The sequence below is a fragment of the Micropterus salmoides genome, unplaced genomic scaffold (genome assembly GCF_014851395.1).
Source record: "Micropterus salmoides isolate LMB-PRFRI ecotype aquatic unplaced genomic scaffold, ASM1485139v1 Ms_hic_scaffold_14, whole genome shotgun sequence".
NCBI lineage: Eukaryota > Metazoa > Chordata > Actinopteri > Centrarchiformes > Centrarchidae > Micropterus > Micropterus salmoides.
In genome coordinates, this window is record NW_024040485.1 from 13,112,952 (window position 1) to 13,139,366 (window position 26,415).

Sequence of the window (26,415 nt, forward strand, 5' to 3'; positions counted from 1 at the left end):
AATTTCTATGTCTTGAAGAGAAGCAGTCTTGCCATGCTTTGTCATCGTCAGGGAATTCAGGGTGCAAGTGTTTCAAATACCAAGTCCGCAGAGCATATTAACTGATGCACCTGAAAGGAGCTGGTTGTTGCTTGTCTAAATCTGCAGCTTTTTAGATAGTTACACCAAAACTTTACAGGCCGTCACTCACTCACATCCCATTTGAAAGTCGCTGCCAAGCCTTGAGCTGTGTACTTCCTCCCAACGCGTGTTGTTGTGTCTGTCTCTCCAGCCCTGTTGTCACACAAACCCCTCAGCTCATGACTTATTTATATGCGGCCCTGTGAGAGCAGGGACTGTTCTTTGAATCTGGGTGAGAGATTAAAATATTAATTTCCTCTGCAGGTCTACTGTGCTGTGCTGTCTGCAGGGGAGGATATGCAGGTTGTGAGAGGACTATTATGTAAGATGTCCAAGGCTCGCCTCTCACTAGACTCTGACCTGTCCCCATCATTCATTATGACATAGACACGCACAGCTACGGTGTTGTCGGTCATGAAGGTATAAAAAACATTTTAGCAACAACAAAAAAAAAAATCTAAATTTAAATTGCGTTCTATGCTGAATTAAAATTAACCCCTCAATTTTGGCTCAAAACTAGAAAGTAATAGGTCTTCTTATAGGAGTCCTGTGAGGATTGCAATGCCTTTTCATGCTTCTTAAAATGTTGCTTAAATATTTTAGAAATCACACCAAACTGAAAGTAGCAAATCCTGGTCAAATGCAAAACTAAATACCTAATATTATAATATTAATATATAATAATAACAATATTAAAACTGAAAGAAGGTAAAAGTAATTGTGACTCACAAAAGGGATAGTGTTTAATTTAGTTTAATTAGTTTTGTCACTATACAGCTTTTTGTTGATGCTTACTTTATTGTTGATGCTCAGTTTTGTGTAGGCTATAGTGTAATCTCCTGCATGCAAAGTCACACAGGATGATTTATTATGAAATAACCTTTCATTTCATATTTTGTTCTAATGGGCCGACTGAATCTCCTTCCCTCTGAACGTCTGTTGTCTGAATGACGATGACCTTGGATAAATAATTTCAATCCCAGGAATTTATTTATTTTTTCTTAGATAACAGGACTAATCTAGAAAACTATGTGTTATAGTCTGGTAACTAATACAGCTCAGGCGCTCTTATTACAACAGTGATTTTATTGAAATGAATGGTTATGTGTGGGATAAAAACAGGGTCTTGTATATCTAGATGCGTTATCTAAGTGTGATTCCACCAACACTAACAATTACAAAGTGTTCAGTATAGGTACAGGAATCACAAAAATGTTTCTCCATTTTCAGAGAATGTGGCTTGATTCATTTACGGGGTTGAATTTTATCTATCTCCACTAACTCTTCCCTACATGTGTCATCCCACAGCTGTCCTTGAACTCACACTGGGGCCTCCACCACACTCCTTAAAAAGTTTATCTGTGTGTTTTTGAAAGACCCATCAATAAATAAGTGTAAGGAGCGTTTAATGTCTTGCTTTGCGTCACTGGTTTTTTGTTACAGTGGGTTCAGCTGTCTCTTGGGGTGGAACAAAAAGGATTAGGTAGCCTTGTCAAACATGAAGAGAGGATCAGATTTTCAGGTCCACCTGCAGTGCTTTCCCCCGCCTGACCATGGACCAGCGTTGAAACAACATTGCAGTCACTGATTTTTACAGACTTAGACCCACCTATTTATTTTAGAAACATGTCTGCACTTTATCTAAATGTAACAGAATCCAAGATTAAAATAATCAAGCAGGTTCCCACTCAATTATTTTAGCAGTCACTAGGCCACGATGCTCAGTGTTCACCACTTCCTTGTTTACAAACTACTGTAAATGGTGGAAAAGCCCTGAGTCACAGTATCATGACAGGAAAGGGGCAAAATGCCGTTTCAGCCAAATGTTGTTATTTTAAAGGGAAGGGCAATAGACCACAGCTTGCCCCAAACGATGGTACACATATTTTCACAATGAGGGTCACTTATGTGTGAGCAGGGCTCAGGAAGGGCTGTCAATAGACCCCTTTATGAGGCGCTGAGGGGGGAATTAGGCTGTCAATGGAGGGGACTAAGCCACGTATGCCATGTGTCCACACTCGGCCCTGGCCTGTTTGTTTTGATGGCAGCACGAGACTGGCGTGACTGCTGGTCTTGTTTACATTGGATGTGTGTCAAGCAGGAGAGTTCCCACTCGATGAGAAACCGACCTCTCAGATTGCATCATAGACACAGGAGCAATTATTTTCCAGTCAAGGCTTCTGGAGTCACACCTATTTACTGTACTGAAATAATCAGTCCTGACAGTTTTATAATCCCGGTTATGCATTTGCAAGACAGAGGGGCGTTTCATAAACGTGGCTCAGAAAAGCAGGCCTTGATGTCAAGAGCTTGTCTTGACTATCAGACAGTTTAAGAACTGCTGGTTCATGAATTTGAAACACAGACTAAAGAAATCAAGTACACATTACACACAAACTGCAATGTTTGTGGCCACAGAGCGGTACATATTAAAACATATACTATAGAGCATAAAGTAAGAAATTTTAAAAATGATCCTACCTGCTGTCATTAACTAAGCAAGAGAACTTTTGGTAGCATGTTGTGGACTAGCACTCACATGGACAGAGAGTTCCACGTGAGTATTGTGCAATTCTCTTTGTATTTTAAGTGCTGGAAATTAAAATGCATAATGTGCAACATGACATGGTACCAACTTTGAATTCATATTGAGAAATTACTGTACACTACCCACTACCTTCGGGTTGGCTGTCCCTGCCACTTTAAGAGAGAACAAATGGTGAAAGGCTACTTACAAGGCTACTAATTATTAGCTTTATTATAATTACAGTGCATTTAAAACACACACAGAATACTATGCAGGTACGTCAGAATAAAAAAGGTATGAGTTCATTTTTTAAGAATAAGAACAGAATAAATGTAACATGTCTGCGAGTTGACTTTGACATGTACCGTGAACTGTTCCCAGTGCAGCAGTTAGAGATGACACTATTTCAGTCTGACAGATTGAATGTAACACTGGTGCAACATGAAGTGAAGCTGCAGCAAGCTTGAAAACTTGCCCAATCACAATTTCTGCCAGTTAGCCACAGTTTTGGTTATTTTCTCATGAGAGATTTCGGCATTTTTCATTTTGTCCTTGCATTTTTCATTTTGTCCTTGCTTTTTTCACTGGCTTGAAGTGGGTTGGGCTCAGCTAGAAAAGAGTGATGTCACAACTTTTCATGCACCAACCAGAGTTTAGAAATGTTTGAATCTAAAGCGTGGGGTTGTCTGCTTATGTTACCAGTACCTCAAACAAACCACACCCACACAGTTCAAATAAAGCAGTTTAACAGGGTTTTTGAATTTTTTATAAATGACTAACTTTCCAACCTAACTTAAATTTTAACTATTGTTTATTTGTTAATATTCAATGAGAAACTAACCCCCCCGAAAATCCAGTGGTTTGATGTCTCACCTTGCTGCTGTGATGGCCAGGCGTGTACTCGTGACAAAACTGTTGGGTGTGAAACACGCTTGAAACATTCGACCAGCTCCAGCAGCAAAACATCTTGGTCTTCAGTTACACCTTGTGTTCTGTCTGAACACGGTTAAAGCCACAGAAAATAATGTTAAACACAGTACTTAAGGTTTGAAAAACCCTTTTCTGTGGCTTTAACCGTGTTCAGACAGAACACAAGGTGAATTTTAGAGGCCGTATACGTTAATTAACCTGTGGTGGCCTGAATTGACGCAAAAACGCATCAACACAAGTTCAAAATATTTCAACTTGAGCAAATAACTTGCACATATTCTGAAGCTTTATTAATCTACGTCAGAAAATGTACAGAGAAAAGACGAAAAAGGAGAGAGAACCAGAGTTTCTGGTGAGTCTTGAATTCAGTCAGAGTCGGTTGCTTGCTAGCATAAAGCTAACATCTGGACAGAGACGCCAGCCAAGGATTCACTCTGGTTTATGTCTGAACACCGCTTAAAGACAGAGATTCACTTTAATTCCAAGAACAAACAGTCCAGTGCTTTCTGTTCACTCAATGCATGCTAGAGTCAGGTGAAGCAAAAACATGTCCAGAGTCTTGTTTTGACTGAACAAGCAAAGCAATTTATTTACAAACATACACAGGTAATGAGTGTCGCCCATGAGTCTTTCCTCAAAGAGTATTTAGAGTGCATTGTGAAATCTTTGGGCCTGCAAACAGAAATAAATTCATTATTTTTCAACCTTAAATCAGCAGAATCCATGCTTACACTTTGGTATAATGTTGCAATCATTTCAGCTCAAATACAATCAGTACTTGGAGCAGCGTTAAATATAATTTTTTTCAAGTGGGCCAAACTGTATGTTCCTGATTTGGTGGCCTCTCTCTCACTGTGGTACTGTGTGAGACAATTACAAGGTAACGAAAGATAAATGAAGTTGATATACATGCCAAATAAATGTAATAATACTGTTAAAATTGGTCACGTTCATAAAGTTGTTAATGTTTTGTTTTTAAGCATCTTCGATTTCAAATCAACAAATACTGATTCAAGTCATATGCAAATGTTTGATCTGTCATTGATCCCTCTAGGGACTCAGTGTCTTGCTTAAGGACATTTAAACACCCTGCTGCCACTCTGCTCCTAATCCTGATAACTGCTTAATGGCATTTTTGCACTCATGAACGCCTCTTCCAAACTACCTTACTGACCCCATTATAGCACTGTAAATGTGCTAACAATACACTCTAACATAGAGCACAGGAAACTCGACACTGATAAAAGTGGGTCTGGTCTCCATAAATCCATAGCAAGCATTTGACTGGTAGAAAATGAATGGAATCCTTCAGTGAAAACAGGAAATCCCGTCTTGTCTGCAAGTACCTGTGTACAAACAATCATTACTATTCATGCAGATAGTTGTAGCTAGAAAATCATGAATAAACTATAAAAGAGAGAAAAACAATTCACAACGTCCATTCAAATGACTTGTGTGTGGTGCTTATGAACACAGCTTATTTTTCAGGGTTAGTCCCAAAGCTGATTCAAAGTCTGAAAAGATGTGTCCCTTCCCTCCGTGTCTCGCAATATCCAAAAAGTGCACTTTTAAGTCGATGACTTGCGAAGATGAATCACTCTGAGGAATTAAAAGTCCAGCAAAAACCAGCCACTTAAAAGGCTTTTGTTTAAACTTGATGCAGGTCAGGAGGCAACCAATCATACCAAAGTTTACAAGAAGGAGATTAATGAAAAGAGATGACAAAAATGTTACAATCATTGGTTGCTTTCACTGAGAAAAAAGTTCACCATAAGATTCAAACAAAAAAAAAGGTCTCTTAATCAACAAGAGGTCTAAAATATACGAAATGAAGATGAAGACTTGTGAAAACATGCAAACTACTTGTTTGCAGACGGTTTAACCCTTTCTTTCAGAAGTCTGTGTAGTGATGATGGATGTAGAAATCAACCAGCAGAGAAAAGTTTTAGAAATGTGTGCCCCTTTGGCTGATTTCGGGTCTCTGAGAGGAAGGAGCGTGCTGTCAGTAGTGATGAACGGCTGCAGCTGAGTGACAGCCAGCTGGACCTTAGAGCTGTCAGTCGGGGGACGAGGAGAGGTGGTGGGAGGATGGATACCGAGGGAAGCAGAGAATCAGGAGGAGAACCTGGGAGTCCTCCTCCTGATGGGTCACTAATGCTAGGAGGTCTGCAGCAGGCGTCTGTAGTGGGGCATGATCTCGTGTTCTGGCAGGTGCAGGTTGAACTCTAACGCCACGAGGACAGGGAACTCGAAGGCTATCAGCTCTCTGCGGTTCACCCTGAACCGCTCTTCCAGTTTCTGCCAGAAAAAGAACCAGAGTTACGATTAAACAATAGATATGTGTAATGGTGTGTTCCAAATAGCTTCTCAATGAATCATAACCAAACCCGCTTATGGGCTGGCCCTGCTCTGCCTCACAGAAGATTTGGACAAAAGGAGATTCATGTTTGGATGGTTAACATCAATAGTAGATTTTGTCATCATCATACTCCAGTTACTACCAGCCAACCACAAAATGGTAGCAAAGGTGAAATTGATTTTACGAATACTAAACTATATGTTTTTTTGTAATGTAATGTTTAATGTAAATGTAACCAAGCCAATATGCCACTCTAAAAGCTTTCATTAAAAAAGGGGCACTCGGCTGATTTTACACATTTTACTCTAGACAAGAAGTACAACTCAAAATAACCTTCATGATGTTTGATTAATGGGTATTTATTTGGCAGGGAGGGTGTAAGGAAAGACACTATTGAACCGTGTCATGTGAATTTTAGGAGCGCACAATCTTTGGAGCTTGGCACCCATTAGAAACTACAAATTAAGATATCTCAAACATCAGGAGCAACTCCGTGACATCACTACTGGGTGTGGTTAGAGGCTAAGCAGGCTTTAAGCAGAGAGCGCAGTGAAACACTGCTTTTCATTCTTGTTACTCTTTAAATCAGTCTTTTACAAGACCCCAAAATTTATTTTAAAAATGTATCCATCTTTTCAGCAACAATGATGCTAGAGAATATCATATTTCTGGAAACAACATCCTGGTTTGTCAGAATAATCCAAAGACAAAGGCTAATTTGTTGTCTGAGTGAACTGACCCTTTCATGTGTTGTGACTTTTGGTGGTGCAAGTGAGGAAACTTACATCTATCAGGAGCTTGACCTCGTGTTTCTTGAGATCGCCACCTATCTTTGCCGCCAGAAGGACACAAGCTCCAGCACAGAGTTTACGATTCTGCTTGTTTAGTTTGCCTTGAAGAACGAGTTTTTCAAAGTACACGAAAGCCATGGCCACCGTCGGTTCCTCATAACCGCATTCATCCTGGGCCAACTTTCTTATCTCCCTTTTCAAGCTGCAGGGAGGTGAAAAAGGAGATTATGAGGAAGGAAAAGAGAGAAAGGGGGAAATAAAGTTGAGGTAAAAGAAAGGTTGTGGTAAAGTTAATTCGCAAGTAAAATCATCTTTATTGTAACTTGGTTAATATGACACATTCTATACATTTCTGTCTGTTTTACCTCCTAATCTTGCTGAGTGTCAGCCTTATGTGGGGGAATTTCTCCTTGAAGGTTTCGTTCATGTCCTTCTTGAGGTCAGAGGGTTTGACGTATTCAATGACCGTGGTCTGAAAAGAAAAACCAGGGATACTGTCAAAATGCCCACACTTTCAGCACTGACCAAGGTGACTGGATCCTCACACACTAGTGTTGGATTCCACGGTCTCACAATGAGGCCTTACAAAGAGCTGGTGTTACCCATGTCACTTAGGGATAAGTCTGGTGATATTCTATATTTTTTCTCATTGTCAACAAATCCTATGAAAAGACCAGAACCAACAATAGATCTTAGGAACACATATCCTACTGTGGTTATCCAAAGCCTGATACAGATTGTTCATCTTTGCCATAGAGCCCCATTGTGGTCCAAAGAGTATTAAAAAAAAACATCAATGAGCCACATTGTTGCACTGGGTGACACCTTCCTTCATTGTTTTGTAACAATCCTCCAAGTCCCCAACAAGATCATTATTTACTCCTGTTTGCTAAAAACTACATTGCCCAGCTGTTAGCAAAGTACTGCTTTTGGTACCACAGACTGAGACAAAATATTGACAGATGGACTAACTTGTTGCTGGTTTTGGTCTTTTCATAAGATTTGTTGCAGATAAGAAAAAGATTATTGCCACCCTTTTCCTTCAAAGACCTAGGATGCCCTACGTTTTGCCATCCGAGCTTTCCATGCCTTCACCCGGGTTCTATTAATCCTTAGTGCTTGTTATAACATGCTTTAAGTACCAGCAGGGTGAATCACATTATAATGAGTGGCGCAGAGTTTGGGACCTGAAGAACAAAGTACATATAGCGCTTTGTTGAATCCACAAGTTCAATTTAAGATGTTCTGGAGTCAAAAAGAATCTTCACTGCAAAATGTGCAGGATATTTCTGATTTATTACTTATCGTTTATAGATTTGGCTCTCATCCACATTACAGTTTACAGGCCAACTTCTTGGTTCAACTTTGACCTACCATACTGGGCTTAGCTGTGCATGTGTGATTATGACAACATTTTGGCTGCAGTCCCTTCCAGTTTCACCTACACTTCAGAATATAACTAAATTTAACTAAACCACTTCACCTGGCTTGTTGTATTTATTCAATTTATCTTCCTGCTCCTTTAAACCTGCTTTACACACACACACACACACACACACACACACACACACACACACACACACACACACACACACACACACACACACTTGAATCGCAGCCCAACTCACACATACCCCTAGCCCAACTGATTGTAATAATTGTCACAATGTGCCCAGATCTGAGCAAAAACTTTGGTGTAGAGCTGAAATGATTAGTCGACTAAACAGTTGTCCATTGAATGAAAGTGAAAGACAGATGGATAGTACTTACCTACCTTTCAAGCAAAACCAACTATAAACATCTGCAGGTTGCCACCTTAAACAATGTTCAGATTTGCTGCTTTTCTTTGTCACATATGGTAGTAAATTATATATCTTTAGCTATCTGAATATGTTACCTTGGGCTCTTTAAAAAAAAAAAAAAAAAAAAAAAAAAAAAAATAAAATAAAATAAATATGAATAGGCATTTTTTACTTCCATATTATAGAAATGTTTTTTTCAATAGAACAATCCGCAGATTGAAAACAAAACTGTAAGTTGCTGCTCTTCTATGGTGATTACAGCGTTTTCCTTGCTTATAGAAATGTCAGATGTACAGAAATAAGGAATTACCCTGCAGTATAATAAAGTGTGTCCATTAAGTAGAAGCACTTAAGTAAGGACACACTATGCAGTGCAGCTAAAAATATAGAGATGACTCCTAATATGCATGTATGGTATTGCAGGCACTGCAAGGAGTGTGAATAATGGCATCCACCCTGAACACCATGCTACTGAACATGAACTATGAGGGAGACAGAATGCTTATGGATGGTCGCAGTTCTCAGGAATGAACAGCACCAACTTTGCATGACAGAAAATATACTCCACCTTGACCTGTTTTCCTTGCTTCATATTCATATTCTAGTTCATACAAGTTTACTCAATTATATGCAGAGTATAAAAAAGCTATTATTATCCTCAGCTTGGAAGTTTCATGTTTTCTAAGCAGCCTGTGTTGAACCAGTGAAATGAGAATTTACTGGTTCCGTTTCTGTAGTAAACACAATAGCCATTGTTGGGAGACGCTGGATTTTGTAATTGGAGGAAGAGAACCCCCCCCCCCAAAAAAACACATAACCTGGCCTTGACTGAACATTTAAACTATGTGAGTCTTTGTTATTTTTTGTTGTTGTTTTTTTTACAGAGACTGGCAGAATACACAAAGAGTCCAGGAAAGAATGAGGCAGGAGTCTAGTCAGGTTTGATTTTCTTTTTCCAACCACAATAAAACATCCGTTCTTTCCGGGAACAATTGTGAGAGTGATACAAACACTACACTGTTGCTCTGGTGAAGCGGCTGTTTAATAGCTCCTGCCCACTACACTGGGATAAAGTATGTGTATTCATTCAGGTCCCAGAAGGTGGGAGAGAGTCTCGGCCAGTGACCTTGCTGATTAAAACAGTTTGAAACATCCTCCTGGCTACTTTTCAAAAACAGCAGATAAAATTCAGTTTTTTTTTTTTTTCCCAGAAAGAAACTGTCAAGGCAGACAAATCTTTCAGGCGTGTTATTGTTCTTGTGGGGGAGAAAACCAAGCACAAGAGGTCCTTAATGACAAAAATAACCACTGAAAAAAAAAAAAAAAAAAGAAACTGAGATATCGGAAGACATACGTCAAAACGGAGGTGGATCTGTGTCAGTGAATTATATCCTGAACAAAAACAAACTTCATTCTACTCTCAAGAGGGCAAGGCTGCAGTTGCTGTTATTGTTGTCACTGGTGGAGATGATGTGTTGGACGCAGCTAGAATACTTTCTCACCATGTAGGATGGGAAGATGAGGACTCTCTTGTGTTTTCCACAAGGCCACTGTGGGTCATCCAGCAGATTGGGGTCGTACTCGCGAAAATCCGCTAAATCATTCCCTGCACGAGCACAAAAACAACAACACAGGTTGAGCCAGAAGTTAACATTTGCACCATCTCTCTTTCAATAAAAACATCCTGGATAGTAAAACAAACAAAAAAACATGGGTGAGGAATACACAGCATTCATAATTAAATACTTGTCCACTAACCTGTGTCTAAGCTGCTCTGGTTGCTGTTGGCTCGGCCCAAACTGAGGCTTCTATGGCTGGCGTTACGAGACTGAGAGAAGGACGAGGTAGAGTCGATGGTGTTTCTTCGACCACCCAGCACATTAGTGGGATACAGGAACTGGGTGTAGGACACAGTCTGCATACACAAGTGTAGTTTTATTGTCTGTTTCACAAAAGCCTAAAGAAGGTTTGCTCTTATAGAACAGCTGTTCAACCAATTAGATTAGTTTTTTTCAAAGCACCATTTTGTCAAACTAGGAAAAGCACAAGGGGTACCAATCACATTAACGATGGCTCAGTTTCATTAAGTGTCCCAGGATATTATACCAGTTAGCCAGCGTGCACAATGACAGGAGCCTGGAACTGACTTGCCTAAATGGAATGCAGTTCATTATTAATTGGTTAGTTACACCTGGGGTTTTCCTGTTATGTCATGCCAAAATGCTGCCTGGAAAAAGGTCTATTGCCTGGGACTGGTTCAAATATGCTATAAACTGTCTGGAATTACCTTGCTGACCACTACATAAGAAACACACAAGTTATCCAAGATTATTTTCATATATTATCAAAAATCCAGTGCAATGTATATTTAGTGAACAGTTTAGGCAAATAATTTGGATCACTAGCTAGCTTAGTACCACTGTAGCTTGCGTGGCAGCTAGCATACAATAAGCTGAGCTATAGTGAGCTGGCTTATAGTCTTTTAGAATTCCAGCAGTGACTGAGCATGTGTATTTAGTCCACAAACATTTAACACACTCATGAATGAGAGGATACTGTAGAAGAAAAAGGTCAGCATTATTTTAGAGCAAAGACAGGTTGGGATGTAGCTATACCGTTAGGTAACACTAGTGTTGTAGTCAAGCCCGCCTAAACCGAGACCAAGACCAGTTCCTCACATTACATGACACACAATAAAATGTGGAATGAGATCATATGTGCTGTACTTCTCAAATTAATCTGAAAGATCCACATTCCCATTAAAACGCCCACAAACACTGAAATCAACTTAAGCATTTTTATTCAACAGTCCTTTTCCATGTTTACCATCCACTGAACACTAGAGCTGGGCGATATGGCCAAAAATGTTATCACGATAAAAAAAAAGTCATATCATTTGATATTGATAATTAACACGATATATATCAAATCATTATTTCTTTCAAATTTAAAAGGCACATTGTCACCAAATGCCCTGTCCTCAGTCTCTAACAAACTGACTGTATTAGCTACTTCCCTCAATACGTTAACTAAATTAGTTTTTTTGTGCACCTGCCTAGGTGGCAAATAATTGGCAAGCAACCATAGCAAACAACTGAAACCAGTGCCTTGAAACATACAGTATATACACAGATAAGCTTGATAGATTTGCTAATGTCAGCTTACCTTTCTTTATGCTTTTTTTCTAAGTGGCAATAAAAGTTAATAACGTGGTCGCAACCATCTCCGTAAGGTTGCACTGCAGAATTTACAGATTGCTATGTGTTTTCTTCTGGACGCTGTTTCACAGATTAACTTTTTTTTTGGTTTAGATAGCTAAATGTTATTAAAAAGATTTTGTTGACATATCCTCCCGGTCCTAGACAGCCACAGCTTCTCCTGTCTCCCCAATTCACTTTCCTGGAGTGCGTGTGAAGGGGGACGGGGAGGGGGGACAGTCATTAAAGGTAACGAGACAAGACGGTCAAAAAGTGGGCTCAAGACTCAAGTACTACAACACTAGCTTATACTTGTATTCCTTTAACCTAGTCTGGGAGAAAAAAAACCAAACATATTATCCATTTTCAAACTGTTGAAAATGAGCATTGGTGTTTAAAAAAAAAACAAACAAAAAAAACTTTACCTTTTTTTTTTTTTTTACATTTTTGCAACAAATTGTAATTGCTGTTATGTCATGTTCTTTTCAGTTAGCTAAAATGTAGACAGCTATTGAAAATGTATTTAGTAATCCTATTTCCTCTCAGTGTAGAGTAATTGGCACCTTTGTTACTTTCATTTATAGAGCTTCCCCAACACTGAATGTGAGTAAAACAAGACTTAAGTATTCATATTACTAATTATAAATTACATTATTTTTGGTCTTTATTTTCTGTGAATTGGTCTTTTTTTGTTTCCAATTAGGGCTGTGCAATATGACGGTTGTTTGAAATTCCAACAGTAACTCATATTTCATTGAATTTACAAAAAATGTTAAATATCGGGATATATATCATTACTGGGATATGAAATTACCTATATTGGGATGTGAGATTTTAGTCATATCTCACAGCCCTATTTCCAATAGTCACAGCAAGTATGTTGGGTTATATTCATCTTGTCATCAATAATGATAAAAGTATGATATTCTTCCTCCACATTGCATTCTTCTGCTGGCTCCTCACCTTTCCATCAGCTCCCAACTCCACTCCCTCCAGCCCGATCACCATCTCCTTGGCACTGACGCCTCCTGACGGGTGTCGCTGACGACCTCCTTCAATCTTTACATCCCTGATGAGCACAAGACCTTTAGAGCTTTCACAGTACAGACCATCCTACTCCCATCCCTTTTCTTAACCTAATCCTGTTCTAGCTCACTTCCACAACTCCACAGATAGGCCCTGTATCGATCTGCGCTCATCAGCTGGCCTAGTTTGCGTCTTTGAGTGCATCTCAGGGCAATCAGAAATAAAGAGCACCCTTGGAGGAAGGATGGATGAGAGTACAGGTTCGTTCCAGCAGTCTCTTCAGATTCAGCTGTTACCTCACAAATGCCTAGAATGACATACGGCTGTGGCAGATGTGCAGTAGGTCAACTACTGAATTAGAAAACAGATGACTGGAAGTGTGTCAGTGGAGCAAACAGTGGAGAGCCCTTGACTGAACACAAATTGCCAAATATTTCTGTAATTAATGCTGCTGAGACTGTACAGTAGACGGTACTGTAGTAGATCATGTGCCCATTAACTCATAATTAATTGACATTTCAATGTTTGGATATGAGGATAAAACCACAGCAGCAAACTAAATAGTAAAATTTAGTAACTGAAGTAAACATTGATTATTGCTATGATTTAACTTATCTTGATGATTTTAGGTCACTACCAGTAGCGGCCAATGAGTGCACTGACAAAGAAGATTACATGCCTGCTGTCCACTTTATTCACACTGCCATACTGAATAGCTGACACCAAAGAGGTAATGGCAAGCAGAAGCCTCATATTACATAAAATTAGTGATTAAAAAGGTTGCTGGAAAATAAAAACGCTCAAAAGGCAGAATTGCCTGTTATTTTTTTCTAACCTACAAATGAGACATTTTTTTATTTGAAATTAAATGTATAGCAGTAAAATGTCCCCTGAAGTTGCTCTTATCAAAGCAAGAACACATAAATAGCCAAATATGTTTGTATAATATTACCTTAAGCCTTATTTTAGCTCAATATTTACATCATAGTGAAATTTCAGAATGACGGCAGACTTGTAACGGTGTCTTGTTTTTTTTCCCCTTATCTTCCATAGCTCAGGCTTACTTTCTGTTGACCAGATAAATGGAAATGATAGAGTAGAAATGACACAGTGGCCGTCACATGACTCTCCCAGTATTTTGGAGGCCAATCTGTTCTAATGAAATCAGTCTTATCTGGCACATCAGGACACAATGTTGACAGATGCATCATAGACATTGAGATCCCGAGGCAGCAGACCTCTCAAAGAACAGTAGAGATTAAATGAAAAAAGGGGGGAAAATATAAGAGACGGAAAGCTTTCAAGGGATAGAGTTTTTCTATGATGCCATCCAGAAAATAAACAGTTGTGCTTCAGTCTGCTGAGAATAAGGAGCAATGAAAGGAAATCATAAGAAAAGCTGGCATTGCTTGGTAACATGCATGAACAGGAACCACTGGCTTCCAACATTTGTATGTTAGTAGTGTTATAATTTATGCAATCTATGCTCACCATGCCCTGCCAAACATTTCTAGAATGACTATAATGACTAAAGCATCTTGGCCCCTGCTGGCTGCTTAACATCTCACAGTTTAGGGTTGGGTTGACTGGCTTGTAATAATATTCCACCACAGTCTTGCCCAAGCTTCACTCATTACACTAAACCTGTGAGCATCATTAAGTTATACTTTATTAATCCTTGTTAGGAAATTTGTCCTCTGCATCTGGCCCATTCAACTTTTTACCCTCAAAGCCAAAGTCAACTGCTCTCCACTGCCAGAAGCATGTCTTTTAGGGTTTGAGTATATAAGGAAAGCCAGTCGAACCTAGAGGGGTTTGAACCCATGACAATCTAGCTGTCAAGAGGGTGTGACGTCCCATAAACAGATGTCCAATTTAACAGCCTTTTAGTCAGCATAGTTTAATGTTTTCTTTCCTTAAAGGAATAGTTTGGAAACCCGCCTATTTGCTGTCTCACCGACAGCTACAAGAGAAGTTTAATACCACTCTCATGTTTGTACACTAAATATGAAGCTGGAGCCAGCAGCCTGTTAGCTTGGCTTAGCTTAGCATGAAGACTTGAAGCAGTAGGAAAGAGCGAGCTGGCTTTGTGCTAGCACCTTTGTAGCTCACTAATTAACATGTTACATCTCTTTGTTTATTCCGTACAAAAAAAGAAAAGAAGGGTAAAAACATCAAGTTGTGGTTTTATGGAGGGTTATGTGTGGGACTCTTTCTTCTTACCAAGGACCTTCACTGTGATAGAAGTCACTGTGTCCTTCCAAGAAATAGTTACTCACTTACAGCTAGCTTTAAAATAAAAGATTAAAATTTTTACTTTGAGCTTTATTGTTGGTAAAAATAATCTAAATGTTCACCTTTAGACAAGGCAAGACTAGCTGTTTACCCGTGCTTTCAGTCTTTATGCTACGGTAAGCTAGCCATATCCTGGATGTAGTTTAATATTTAACAGAAGGATACAAAAGTGGTATCAATCTTTTAATTTGACTCCTGGCAAGAAATCAAATTAGTGTATTCTTCACAATGTTAAACCATTCCTTTTTATTCAATTCACTGTTGTAACTGTAGGAGAATTCTCCCTGTATTATGTCCCCATACCATTTAGGGACCATCCCTGGCTGCTGTACAATATTTGGCACTTTTTGTTCATGGGGCAGTAGTGATAGTATGCATAAGGACACAGGGACAGAAGAAAGAAGAAAAATTACATGCATTGCAGACCTGTTTGGGCCCATTTGTCTAATAAAATGCAGTTTTGCAGTTACAACACTGAGCCAGCCACGGTCTGACTGTAAACTGTCAATTAGCAGAAATGAGCAGTCAAATGTGCATATGCATACAGGATAGCCCTGGGGGTTTATTAACCCTTGACCTTACACTGATTGGCTGGCTTAGGAAATTCCACAAACGGACTGAGTGTTTTATACTCTTCACTAAGCCCTAGTTTGGAGCTTTCCTTTCTGTGCATTGTATTCTCTGGTGTTTCTGTCCCCTTTCTCTTTCACTTCCTCCAAAACACACCGTTTGATGTGACTGGGGGGAGCGTCACAACCAAGGCTGTATCAGAGCTATCCCCATGCAAGCAAGGTGGGTTCTCATGACAGAGCCTTGTGATGCTTTAAAAAAAAAAAAAAAAATAGGAAACAAGCGTTGTCTACAGAAACTCCAATCTGGCAGCATCATGGACAATTAGACCAAAGACAATGCATGAAAATTATTTAAGGGCTAAAGCTTCGAAATGTAAGAAGAGCAGGAAACCCAGGCCACCTACATAGAAAAGCTAGCAACAGACAAAAATGGGGTGACTTGAACAAATAGGATGAGTGCCCAAAAGCCACCAAAGAAATTATGGATAAAGCAATACAAGCAACAAGCATTGGTCTTCAATATAATCAAGCTATATAATGATATGAAGCCTTTGAAGCCCATTTCTGCCCACTGTTTATTTATTCATTAAACTTTAATAGTAAAAATGCATCCACCAAAACCAACCCTTAGCAATGTATGCACCAGTCAAGGGAGAGTACATCCACAGAAAAAGAGGGATGAAAAAACAAAGGGAAAGAGGGAGCACAGGCTGGAGGAAGTTACAAAGTTTGGCATGCTGTAGGATACATACCCTGCTTGGCTACAATCTCGATAGGGCAGGACAGAAAATACACTATAGAAGGATCTTCTGCCACTGATAAGGACTATCCTATAAAAACAAAAATGGTAAACAAGCTAATCAATATCTATCTGACATGATCCACAGGTTAAAGTTGGAGAGAGTGTGCAGTAAAAATAAGAATGAAGAGAAAGAGCTTAAACTTTGTTTTGTAGTACTGTAACACATGTAGCATGTAATCAGTGGTTTGGGGGCAACAATGATGCATTTTTGTTACAAGATCTTATTTTTATTACCAACTTATGTTAACACTGCTATGCTATTTTTTAAAATTGTATAAACATGCATACAGTATCAAGATCAGAGATGTTTCCAAGTGACCAAATGTCAACAGCACAGAGTTTTCCTAACACTACAACAACCTCAAAATTACTTCTTTTAATAGCTGCCACTCACAGACACATGATGAATCTCACTACTCGGCCAAAATCAACATCAGGACATAAACGACACGTGAGTCATGGGTCTGGATATGAGGAAAAACAACTTTACTAAACAGATGACTTTATTTAACAAGTGGAACTTATTAAGATGGTACACTGCATATCTAAACAAGATAAGCTGTACTAACAACATCTGCTCCTTCATATCAGACAAATGCTGAATAATCTGAAGATGAACAAATATATCTACACCTTAAAAATCAATTCAATTGAAAAAAAAAAAACCCAAAAAGCACCAGAACTAGACTCTGCACTACAAAACACTGTGAAAAAAAGCTAACGGAATTAGATTTTTTTAAATCTTAAGACTATGACATAGATAATGATGAAATCACCAGAGCGGTATTACTCAGAAACACTTTCTAGAGCATCTGGCCTACATTTCACAACCATCTTTCCTTTGGTTACATTCTGCACACGCAGTAAAACTAAACTAAATTCAAATTTAAACTCAAACCACCGTGTCGACATTGTTTTTATATTTAGGGATTTGTCTGCTGAATACACGCTTGTCTAAACTGTGACACAATAATATGCCTTTTAGCTCTTAGTAGTCAGTGATTTCATGATGTGATTCAAAAGTTCTTAACAGTAATCAAATAAAAATTTAAATAAAATGAAACCAGATTAAACTCTGTGTAAATGGACAGGATTCTTAGCCAATTACGTGTCATTTAGAAGTCAGAACAGCATGCAGTGAATGAGCCAGGCCTGCTTGCCTACGATGTGGCTTGAAATGTGAGAAACATCCAAACTGCAGTTCACTGACTGGGGCAGCATGCCATTATCCACTGAGGACTTGTATTGACTAGGGGATGGCAATGTTCATACCTTCCATTGCGCATATCATGTTGCCTCATGTTCTTTATGAAGTGGATCTTCTTGAAGCTCTTTGGTCGGGGTGAACCCGATAGGGTTCGGCATCTAAAATGTAAAACAAACAAAACTAATCAGTACCTCAACAAACAGATAAACTGTGCCAGTGGGATACAGCTGGACAGCAGCTCTGACAGAGCTGAATGTCTCAGTTTAGACACAAAAAATACAGTAGTCGAGTATGTGAACAGTATTTCTGTACAGTTTACTACCTGCGTAGGGGAGCATTCTCCTCAATGTCCTCAAGAGTTTCAAGCGAAGAGCGCTGAGAGATGAGTCTTCGTCTGGGAAGACAGAAAGGGGTATTTTGATGTTAGGGTATGAAAAATCATCACAGGCCTTCTCCAAAGCAGCGTTTAGAATAACTAACTCTATAATAAGCTTTTTTTGCCAAACACAACACAAAATCAAAGTCAATTCCCCAGCACGTCCTAAAATGGCAAGAGTGGGCACTGAAAAACCATCCATTTTTCTGAAGTCAGCCTTTAGATTAATCTAAGTATCAGCATTCACAAACAGTGCAGGGCATTTCAACAATAATATCCATTTACCTACTTAGTGCAAATCAGTGTGTCAATAAGTAGATAAAGGTGCTGTCCACCTCACTGTACTTTTGCACAACTACTGAGAAACTGAAAATTGTGGAAGATGCCCATCACTTATTTTCACCCCGTGTTGGGTGGCTGGGTATTATTTGAAAAGGTTTGACATTTGTATGAATACGACATCCAGGTTTTCGACATACCAAGACAATACATTTTTGATATCTGAGTTTGTTCAAAGCCCTTAAATGCAAAAAGTTTGTCTTTGCATCAATGTTAAATAAAGGATTTTGCCGAACAAAAATGTGTTCTAAAGTTGGAAAGGTTTTGTGATTTAGACATTTATCTGATCAAAGAAAGTAAACTAACCTAAGAATTTGACCCTGCATTCGATGCCAGCTTTTGATACTTCCAACTTTTTCGATACTTGATGCTATGGACACATTTCGGTCAGTACTCATTAAGGTTTGATACCCGGCCTTGGAACAAAGTATGTGTGTGGTCACTGAAAGACCTGGAACAAGATCAAACAATGGTGAAAGGATCACCTGCCTCACTACGTCCTGTAGTTAATTTAAAAAAACAAGTCTTGAACGGTTGAGTTACGGCCATCCATCAACAGCACTGTGCGCCTGTGTGGTCAATGATCACTCCTCAATCTTGCGTAGATCACAGAGAATTTTGCAGGATCAGAGCTACTAAGAGGAGGATAACAAGCTGGCTCTGCAAGCACTTTGTGTAACACATTTTGTCACAGATGGCCTTTATTTCACACTTTAGTCGCACAACTCAACAAGCCAATTCTGCTGGACCACTTTTATGTGATCGGCTGCCAGTTTAAGAAACAACCCCACATGTGATAGCTAAGTATGCCTGAGCTGTTCCAACATTAGGCTGTAATTGCATGTTTAGTACCAAAATAACAACATAATCCAACTCATTTGTCAACTTTACAAAGTGGCCGCATTTCAAGTAGTGTAAGTTAACACATTAGTGGTTAAATAACAAAAACTTGACACATTCTCCCAGAGGATCGATCTGTCATCAAGTACTAAATAGATCTGCATCAGAGCCTTACAACTCAGCAAAGCAAAGTAAGGGTGCAAACAAATGACAGTCCACACCATTCATACAGTATCAATCTTCTTGCACTATCTAAATTTTTTTCACAATTCAAAATGTGCTGCAACGCTGCAGACCCTGCAAGACAAGCTAATGACACTTGACCTGACCCCCCACCCCTCACTGAGCACTTAGCCAAAGGAGAGACAGCAGAGCGTAAAGCAGAGTGGCTGGTTAATAAATGACAGAGCATGAGGACAGATTAACAAAAGATGACTCTGTCCTTGAGGATCTCCCGAGGTTTAAACCAACACACAGTGAGTGAACACTGTATACCAGAGGAGACAGGGTGAGTGTTTACATGAGGAGCCAGGGCCGAGGGCCATTATACTGGCTACCCTTCTGCACTGTATAATGTGACCCTAATGATCATAAAGTGAAGGTAAGAACATCAAGTTCTGATAAACCGCTTGAACATCAAATTTTTAGTCCAAATGATTAGAATTATGGGCAGCTGACATTAACACTGTCTCATGTCAAAAGGGTCATAATAAAAGGGGCGTGACCTCCTACCAAAGGTCAGACAAGTGGGATCATGTGGTTTATGGTCTTACATCATCCTTCTCCAGTAACAACCCTAAGATGGATTGGCCGGATAAGAATGTGAGGCTATAGGCAGTTGGAGAGGACAAGGGTTCTAGTTTTCTCTGATCACATAATTTGTAAAACTAATGAATGTTTAATTAAGCTTTTGGAACAATTTATGTAATAAGAAAACATTGCCATGGGCATGCTTCTGTATTTTGATGTACTTAAAAGGTGAAATGGGACGTTGGCATGGGAAATAACACTGACAGCATTAGTTAATGAAAAAGTACAAATCCCCAATGCCAAATAACCTATTATTGTAGCAATCGGTCTCAATTCTGTATCAACATAGTTATTTATTCTAGTCCAAATCTCAGTGAATTGTTACCGTTTTTCAAAAATCATTGACCAGTTGGTCAAAGGGCGTGTTTCCAGTTCATGAGGTCACAAATGAACTGTGAGGACTTTGATCCAGGCACTGTAGATGAACAGCAGCAGCAGGACTTTTTTTTTTTTTTAATGCAAAAGATGTTTTCCAGGCCAGTACAGATCATAGAAACAATAACACAGGCCAGGCCACTCTTTCACCTCAGACACAACTCTAACAACCAGGCTTAGAACAGTCAGTTTCTACCCAATTTGACATGAACAAGGCCTGTGCAGAAGCTTCAAAGAAGCCTCAGTATAAATCAATCACAAAGGAGCAACAACCACCATTATCTCTGACACAAGTCCCGCTAATGTCGCCTTGAGTGTTCAAGCATGTTCCATGTTCCTTTTTTCAAAAAGCTATTGATAATCCTGCCCAGTTGTGCCATCCAACGAAGCTATAAAACTCAAGTGCACTATTTAGATGTGGAGATTAAACACTTTGACACGTACCCCCTGTTGGCAGCTTGCCACGGGACAGTCTTTCATTTTGCCGGAGAGTCGCTGAGTGGAAATAAATGTAATGTTCCAGGCGTCTTCACACAAATGCAGCCCAGGCAAACAGAAATGTGATTATTCAGATAAAAAAATAAATAAATCCAGTTAGAGCAGTTCAGCCTCTCTGATCCTTAAACACACTAGAAATATAAATGGGATGTATCGGCAGATTAAAAAAATAAATGGGCAAAAAGGAAAAAATACTTTTGTGGTGTTAAATAAAAGCAATATATGGCATGGTCAGCTGCTCAGGGTGAGAAACAGTACAAGTCATGATGTGGACATTTAACTCCAGGGTCCAGCATGAAGTAAAAAACATGCTGACCCTTGTTACTCTGTCTTGACAAAGAGTGTTTGTTGACAGCTCAGACTTTGAGAGGCTCTGAAGGAAAATGAAGCATGCTTATATAATCCTGTGATTATGCCAACCATGACCTCAGCGAACAACAATCAACCTCATAACCAGAAGTATGTGACCCAATCGCTCAAACCTCCACAGGACCATTATAATGGCTTGTGCTCCATGTTTTCCAGCCACAGTCTCTGCTGCCTCACATTAAAAAATATTGTTTTACATATTGAAGTATATGATTCTGCATTACCTAATGGGAATGTAACTAAAAGGACATGCGAAGACGTAACCTACCTATGTTTTAGGGGAGAAAGGATGAAATGATAGTAGCCCTACAACTTGAGCAGACAAGACCAGATGCTAATAGGTGTGCTATATTTAAAGCTCAGCTTTTTGTAAGCTGATTCATGATAGATGAAGGCCGAGGAGTAGAAGGAAAACTGAATATGAAATTATTCATCACTCATGCATTAGATTCTGATGAGGATATAGTCTAAAGCAGCTTTAGCCTCAGAAAGTCTATTTTGGCAGCCCATCAGAGGCTCTGCGACTTCCTGAATAAGAGCAGGACTGCAGGCCAAATGTCTGAGGGGAGAGTGTGACTGATTCCCCTGGGAGAGGAAGTGGAGGATAGAAAATACAGAGTGGAGAGCCAGGCTGCTTCTCAGAAAGCCTGGGCATCCTGCCTTTCCCAGCCAGGGACCTCTGGACACGTTTCCACCAGCTGCCCTCAGAAAACAAACCAGGCACTATGCAGAGCGCTCGTCTGGCTGCGCGCCTGTGGAATATGGTCGTGCTCCATCAGCAGGTTGCATACTTCCCAACATTAGAATTCATTTTGTGTGGACGTCCTCCAAGCACAGTCCAAATGCAGGGTACAGTCAGGGTTTAACAAGATCATACTGTACTGTTTAACACTTGGCTGTGTAAAAATGAGATGCCAGACATGCAAAACTGTGGGTAGGGCTGGATATTGAAGCTCAAAGCCTTTTTGATACCAACCGAAATATGTCCATAGCAAAACGTTTCGAAAAGTTTCTTGCAGGGCTACTTGTGTTTGACATTTGGGAAGTTTGGCTTCTTTTGTATTAAATATATACATTATCTGCCTGAAATGTGGTGGCAATAGAGCATTTAAATGTATCCAGCGGCATATATTTGATATATTCAATTCAATGCCACTTAAAACCACATGCATATACAACTCAACACCATTCATTACCACCATGTAGAGCTGGGCGATAAAATCGAGGACGGTGTCTAAAAAATGAAAATCCATTTTCACCTGAAGTACGGAACAGCCACCAGGGCTCATCAGTGTCTGACAAACCACTGTCTGTGTAAGTTTGTGGCAACTAAAAACAACAGAGTGGCTCCACGTGGGCACACGTAGCAGAGCAGAGGAGGGAAGTGAACGTCACTCAAGTTGACGACAGCTTACATTACATAATGCTGAAATTCAACCATGGTGATCTGTCAGAAGATGCAGTGACTTAAACCAACGGCGAGTAAGATATGTATTTTAATAATAACAACAACAACAACAACAACAACAATAAGTATTTTGTTAAGCTATGAGTGAAGAAAAAGTCAGATAATTTATGCTGTGTAAAACACCACAAGCTAATAATGGTGACTAGCAAAAAACAACTGTTTTGTCTATGAACCTTAACAGTCAGCCAGCCTGGTATCACAAAATGGCATATGACCAACACCCCAATGTCTTAAGTCATTTCACATTAAGTAGAGTGTAATTTATACGCCATCCCATTATATCACATTGCAACAGTTTGCGGATGTCCTGCCTAATCTATACAACAGTACAGCCACAAGGACAGCCCTAGCCGAACTATGCAGCCCACATTTAATTATCGATGAATGGACTCTGCACTGCAACTGCCTCCGAACATCTAACAAAAATGTATTTGAATTCCTGTCTTTTGTATACGGAAGCCCTAAGAGGCCACACATTCATACATTTTATTTATTTTTGTTATTTAATTATTCCGTTTTCTTGTGATAACGGGATCATTTTCTCTAGATAATTAAACTTTTTCCTGTTACAATGACATAATTAAATCAGAGATCTCGAGAAAACAAATTGATAGTCACGGGTAGTCTGGTATCGGGCCAATTTGTTTTAGTCAAAGAATAATTTGAAGGTTGGTTAAATGTGCCCGGTTAGCTCCGTGGATAAAGCATGGGATTCTCAATCTAAGGGTTGAGTGTTTGTGCCCCACATTGGGGGACTATTTTGTCTCTCCCTCTTCAACAAAGTAATTATGAAGAGATTGTTTCACCGGCTCACAATAAAGCATTTGCTTGTGTGTGTGCGTCCTGGCGATTGGTCCACATCCATCAACCTATGGATGCTATTTTCCTATCCCCAGCATCCCCAGGGGAATCCAATCTCCCACTTCCCGAAGGCTATTTCAGAGGTGTGTCAAGCAAGCCACAGACTCATTTGAATGTCCTTCAGAACTTTTCAAAGGTGCTTGAAAGGAAAATAAGCATCCATAGGTTGATGGATGTGGACCACACACTCCAGGACATGCTTTCTTGTAAAACAAACAAGTAACAAACTTACTTGTCGACCCCTGTACTAGACTATTGTTAAAAAAATGTAAATAAAATGTATGACTGTATGGTCTCTTAGGGCTTCCGTATATGTAGCTTGTTTTGAAGAAGAAAAAAAGAGATTCAAATTGAGTGTGTTGTGAAAACATTCAGACATTTGATTTTTAGGCCATATCACCCAGCCCTACCACCATGTCACCAAACAATTTTCCCTTTAAGACTCAAAGTTCATTGTTCACCTTAAAAACAGCAGTTGACAGAACAATCTTACCACAATTTCCATTTAGTATTCGTTCTGGAGCTTTCGATCATATCACATGATCTTCCTCAGTTGCCCAGCAATTGTAGATTTTCAAAACTCCATTTTTCTGGGCCTTGTGGCGAGGCTGTTCTGTCAACTGGTTTTTCCAAAATGCCAAGAATGAACTTTCAATCTCCAATTTTTCAGCCAGCATGAACAGGAGGTCCATGGAAAATTTACACATCCACAATTCTAGGACAACGAGGCAAACACCATCTGTTGAGGAAGATCGAGTGAAACTGAGATTGTTTTGTCAACTAATAGGAGCTTTATTTTGAGCCTGTGTATTGATTCAACTCTGTTTATTTTTGAATCTGTATTTAAAAGTGTTATACTGGATTGTACTTCATTGTACATTTAAAAAGTTATTAATGAGGTTTTGAGTGTTAAGACAATTTTTAATGCACTTTCACTACCAAAAAGTACAGATTAAAACTTTCGGAAGCAGTTTGGCACTGCAATTTCCATGAGGTCAGGAAGGGGAACTAAATGCTTAGTGATTGTTTCACCATGAAGCAGAGTTTCCTGAGAAGTCTGGCAGAGACACCAGAGGGAGGAGAGGATCTGGGTAACAAAGGGGCTCTGAATGGGAAGCACAGCATAGAGGATTTGACAGCAGGTTCTGACAGTGAGAGGACCATGAGACGACTGTTACTGACAGCTGTCTTGCTGCGAGGTGATACCCTCCAAAATCTCCTTGTGCCTCGAGTGTGAAGACGAAGAGGGCAAATAAAAGACATTCAAATGGAGCAGCAAGCCCCTGTTGTATATGTAGTTGAACAGGGGTATAGAGTTACAGGATGTTTACAGAGAAGGAGACAGCAGGTGTGTGCCAGGTTTTGGACATTCACTAAAAATAATTTGAGGTCTAGTAAATTTGTTAGAGCCTGAGAGCATGTGTGCATGCATGCAAGCAAGCAAGCAAACAGAAAAAAGATAATTTGAGTAGCTGTGCTGCTGAGAAAATAAATACATATTTAATATATAAAAGTATACTATCTTTGTTGCTAAGAACCGAAAGTACTGGTTTTGCAAACCAGCACTCTACAGTATTTCAAAAAAACGAGTTCCTAGTTTCTTCAGGGCTCTCTCTGTGAGGAGAACAAACACTTAACCCATTTGAAGTTCCAAATAAAAGTTGTTTACTTTTTTACACTTTAAACGGATTTGCCAAATTATGAAAAAAGAGAAATCCCGTTAATCATTTAACAAATTAAACTATAATCTGGCTGCAACTGTAGCCTGTTGTCTGTGGCATCTTGGAACTAATAAAAAGGTTATGCAATTTGGTTTAGAAAACAATAAATCTTGTCAATTGTCTGCACAATTGATTTTACCAAACACTGCTCCAATGCATGCTTGCAGTAACATGTTTTAGATTTGTTTTTTTTTTGGGGGGGGGGGCATGATTAAGGTTTTGTTTGCTTGCTTGCTATGATGACATCAATGTACAGTTTAATGGCCTGACAGTGCACCAGATCCTGCAGACAAGCTTCCTGACATCGGCGCCCACACCAACCACACTGTAACGTTACTGCATGTTCCCAAACACCAGGCAGTTCATTGAAATCGTTGCTCAGAGAGTTACCTTGACCTCTGCAGCTCCATCGCAGAGTTAGCTATTTGTCCGCCATCCAGGCAGTAGTTCTGGGATGTTTGCCTGCAGTAGGAGGCAGGTAGGATTCCCTGAGTGTACGTCTGCAGCCTTCCTCTAGCCGAGGCTGGGACAGCGGGGAAAGGCGAGCTTAACGTGGAGGGCGCGAAAGCGTCGCCCTCCGTGTCTGAACTCGCCGGGGTAGCTGTAGCACCCGTCCCAAAACTGGCCCGGCTGCTGGCGAGGAGAGCCTGGTTTGCAAAAGCGAGCGCCTGGGCGGCCGTGTTCGCCGCCGCCGCCGCCGCCGCAGCAGCAGCAGCAGCAGCTCCGGCGGCGCCAGCAGCCCCGTACGCCGAGCGCTCTGGAGAAACCAGGCTCTGTCTAGTCCTAGATTCAGGCGAGTTATCCTCTTCGTTTCGATTGTCTGCATCGTCTTGCACGGGTCGTCCATCTAGAGAAATGTTGCTGAGAAAAGACAGCGCCGCTTGCCTCCTCCTCGGGTCTATGCGTTTCCGCGTATGCTCGATACTGGAGTGCTTGATCTGTAGCGTGGCTGTGGATGTGTTGCTGCTCGTGGCAGCCGCCATGGTCCACTACTTCCAGTGATCCGAGTCCCCGCACCAGCGATCTAACCTACCTGACATCAATACTGTGCTAATCGTGCATGGTAGTGGCCTGTCTTTTAAGTACATGCGTTTAACTGGGTGAAAACAGGGAGGTCACGTGTGTGCAGT

General features: G+C 40.0%; 1 protein-coding gene across 3 annotated transcripts; it reads right to left on the minus strand.

Moving 5' to 3' along the window:
* Positions 1-3,841: 3,841 nt before the first annotated feature.
* On the minus strand, positions 3,842-26,415 carry cables1 (Cdk5 and Abl enzyme substrate 1). 3 transcript variants are annotated; one of them, XM_038717767.1, is made up of 11 exons: positions 25,676-26,415; positions 17,951-18,022; positions 17,694-17,786; positions 16,372-16,449; positions 12,690-12,795; positions 10,288-10,444; positions 10,032-10,135; positions 7,093-7,199; positions 6,722-6,929; positions 5,739-5,875; positions 3,842-5,693 (listed from the first exon to the last, which is right to left on the minus strand). In XM_038717767.1, exons 1-11 carry the CDS (start codon positions 26,266-26,268, stop codon positions 5,690-5,692), a joined length of 1,659 nt encoding a protein of 552 aa, XP_038573695.1. In that variant the 5' UTR covers positions 26,269-26,415; the 3' UTR covers positions 3,842-5,689. The 3 variants fall into 3 exon arrangements, with proteins under 3 accessions (XP_038573695.1, XP_038573694.1, XP_038573696.1); XM_038717766.1 differs by having other exon boundaries at positions 3,842-5,875; positions 25,676-26,414; XM_038717768.1 differs by lacking the exon at positions 16,372-16,449 and having other exon boundaries at positions 3,842-5,875.

Excerpts from the sequence above, each read along its gene's own strand:
- cables1 (XM_038717767.1), bottom strand. The coding sequence starts at position 26,268 with ATGGCGGCTGCCACGAGCAGCAACACATCCACAGCCACGCTACAGATC. Across the intron at positions 17,787-17,950 it reads GAGAATGCTCCCCTACGCAG|ATGCCGAACCCTATCGGGTT; the intron begins GTAGTAAACTGT and ends TTTACATTTTAG. Across the intron at positions 16,450-17,693 it reads CATGATATGCGCAATGGAAG|GATAGTCCTTATCAGTGGCA; the intron begins GTATGAACATTG and ends TTGTTTTTATAG.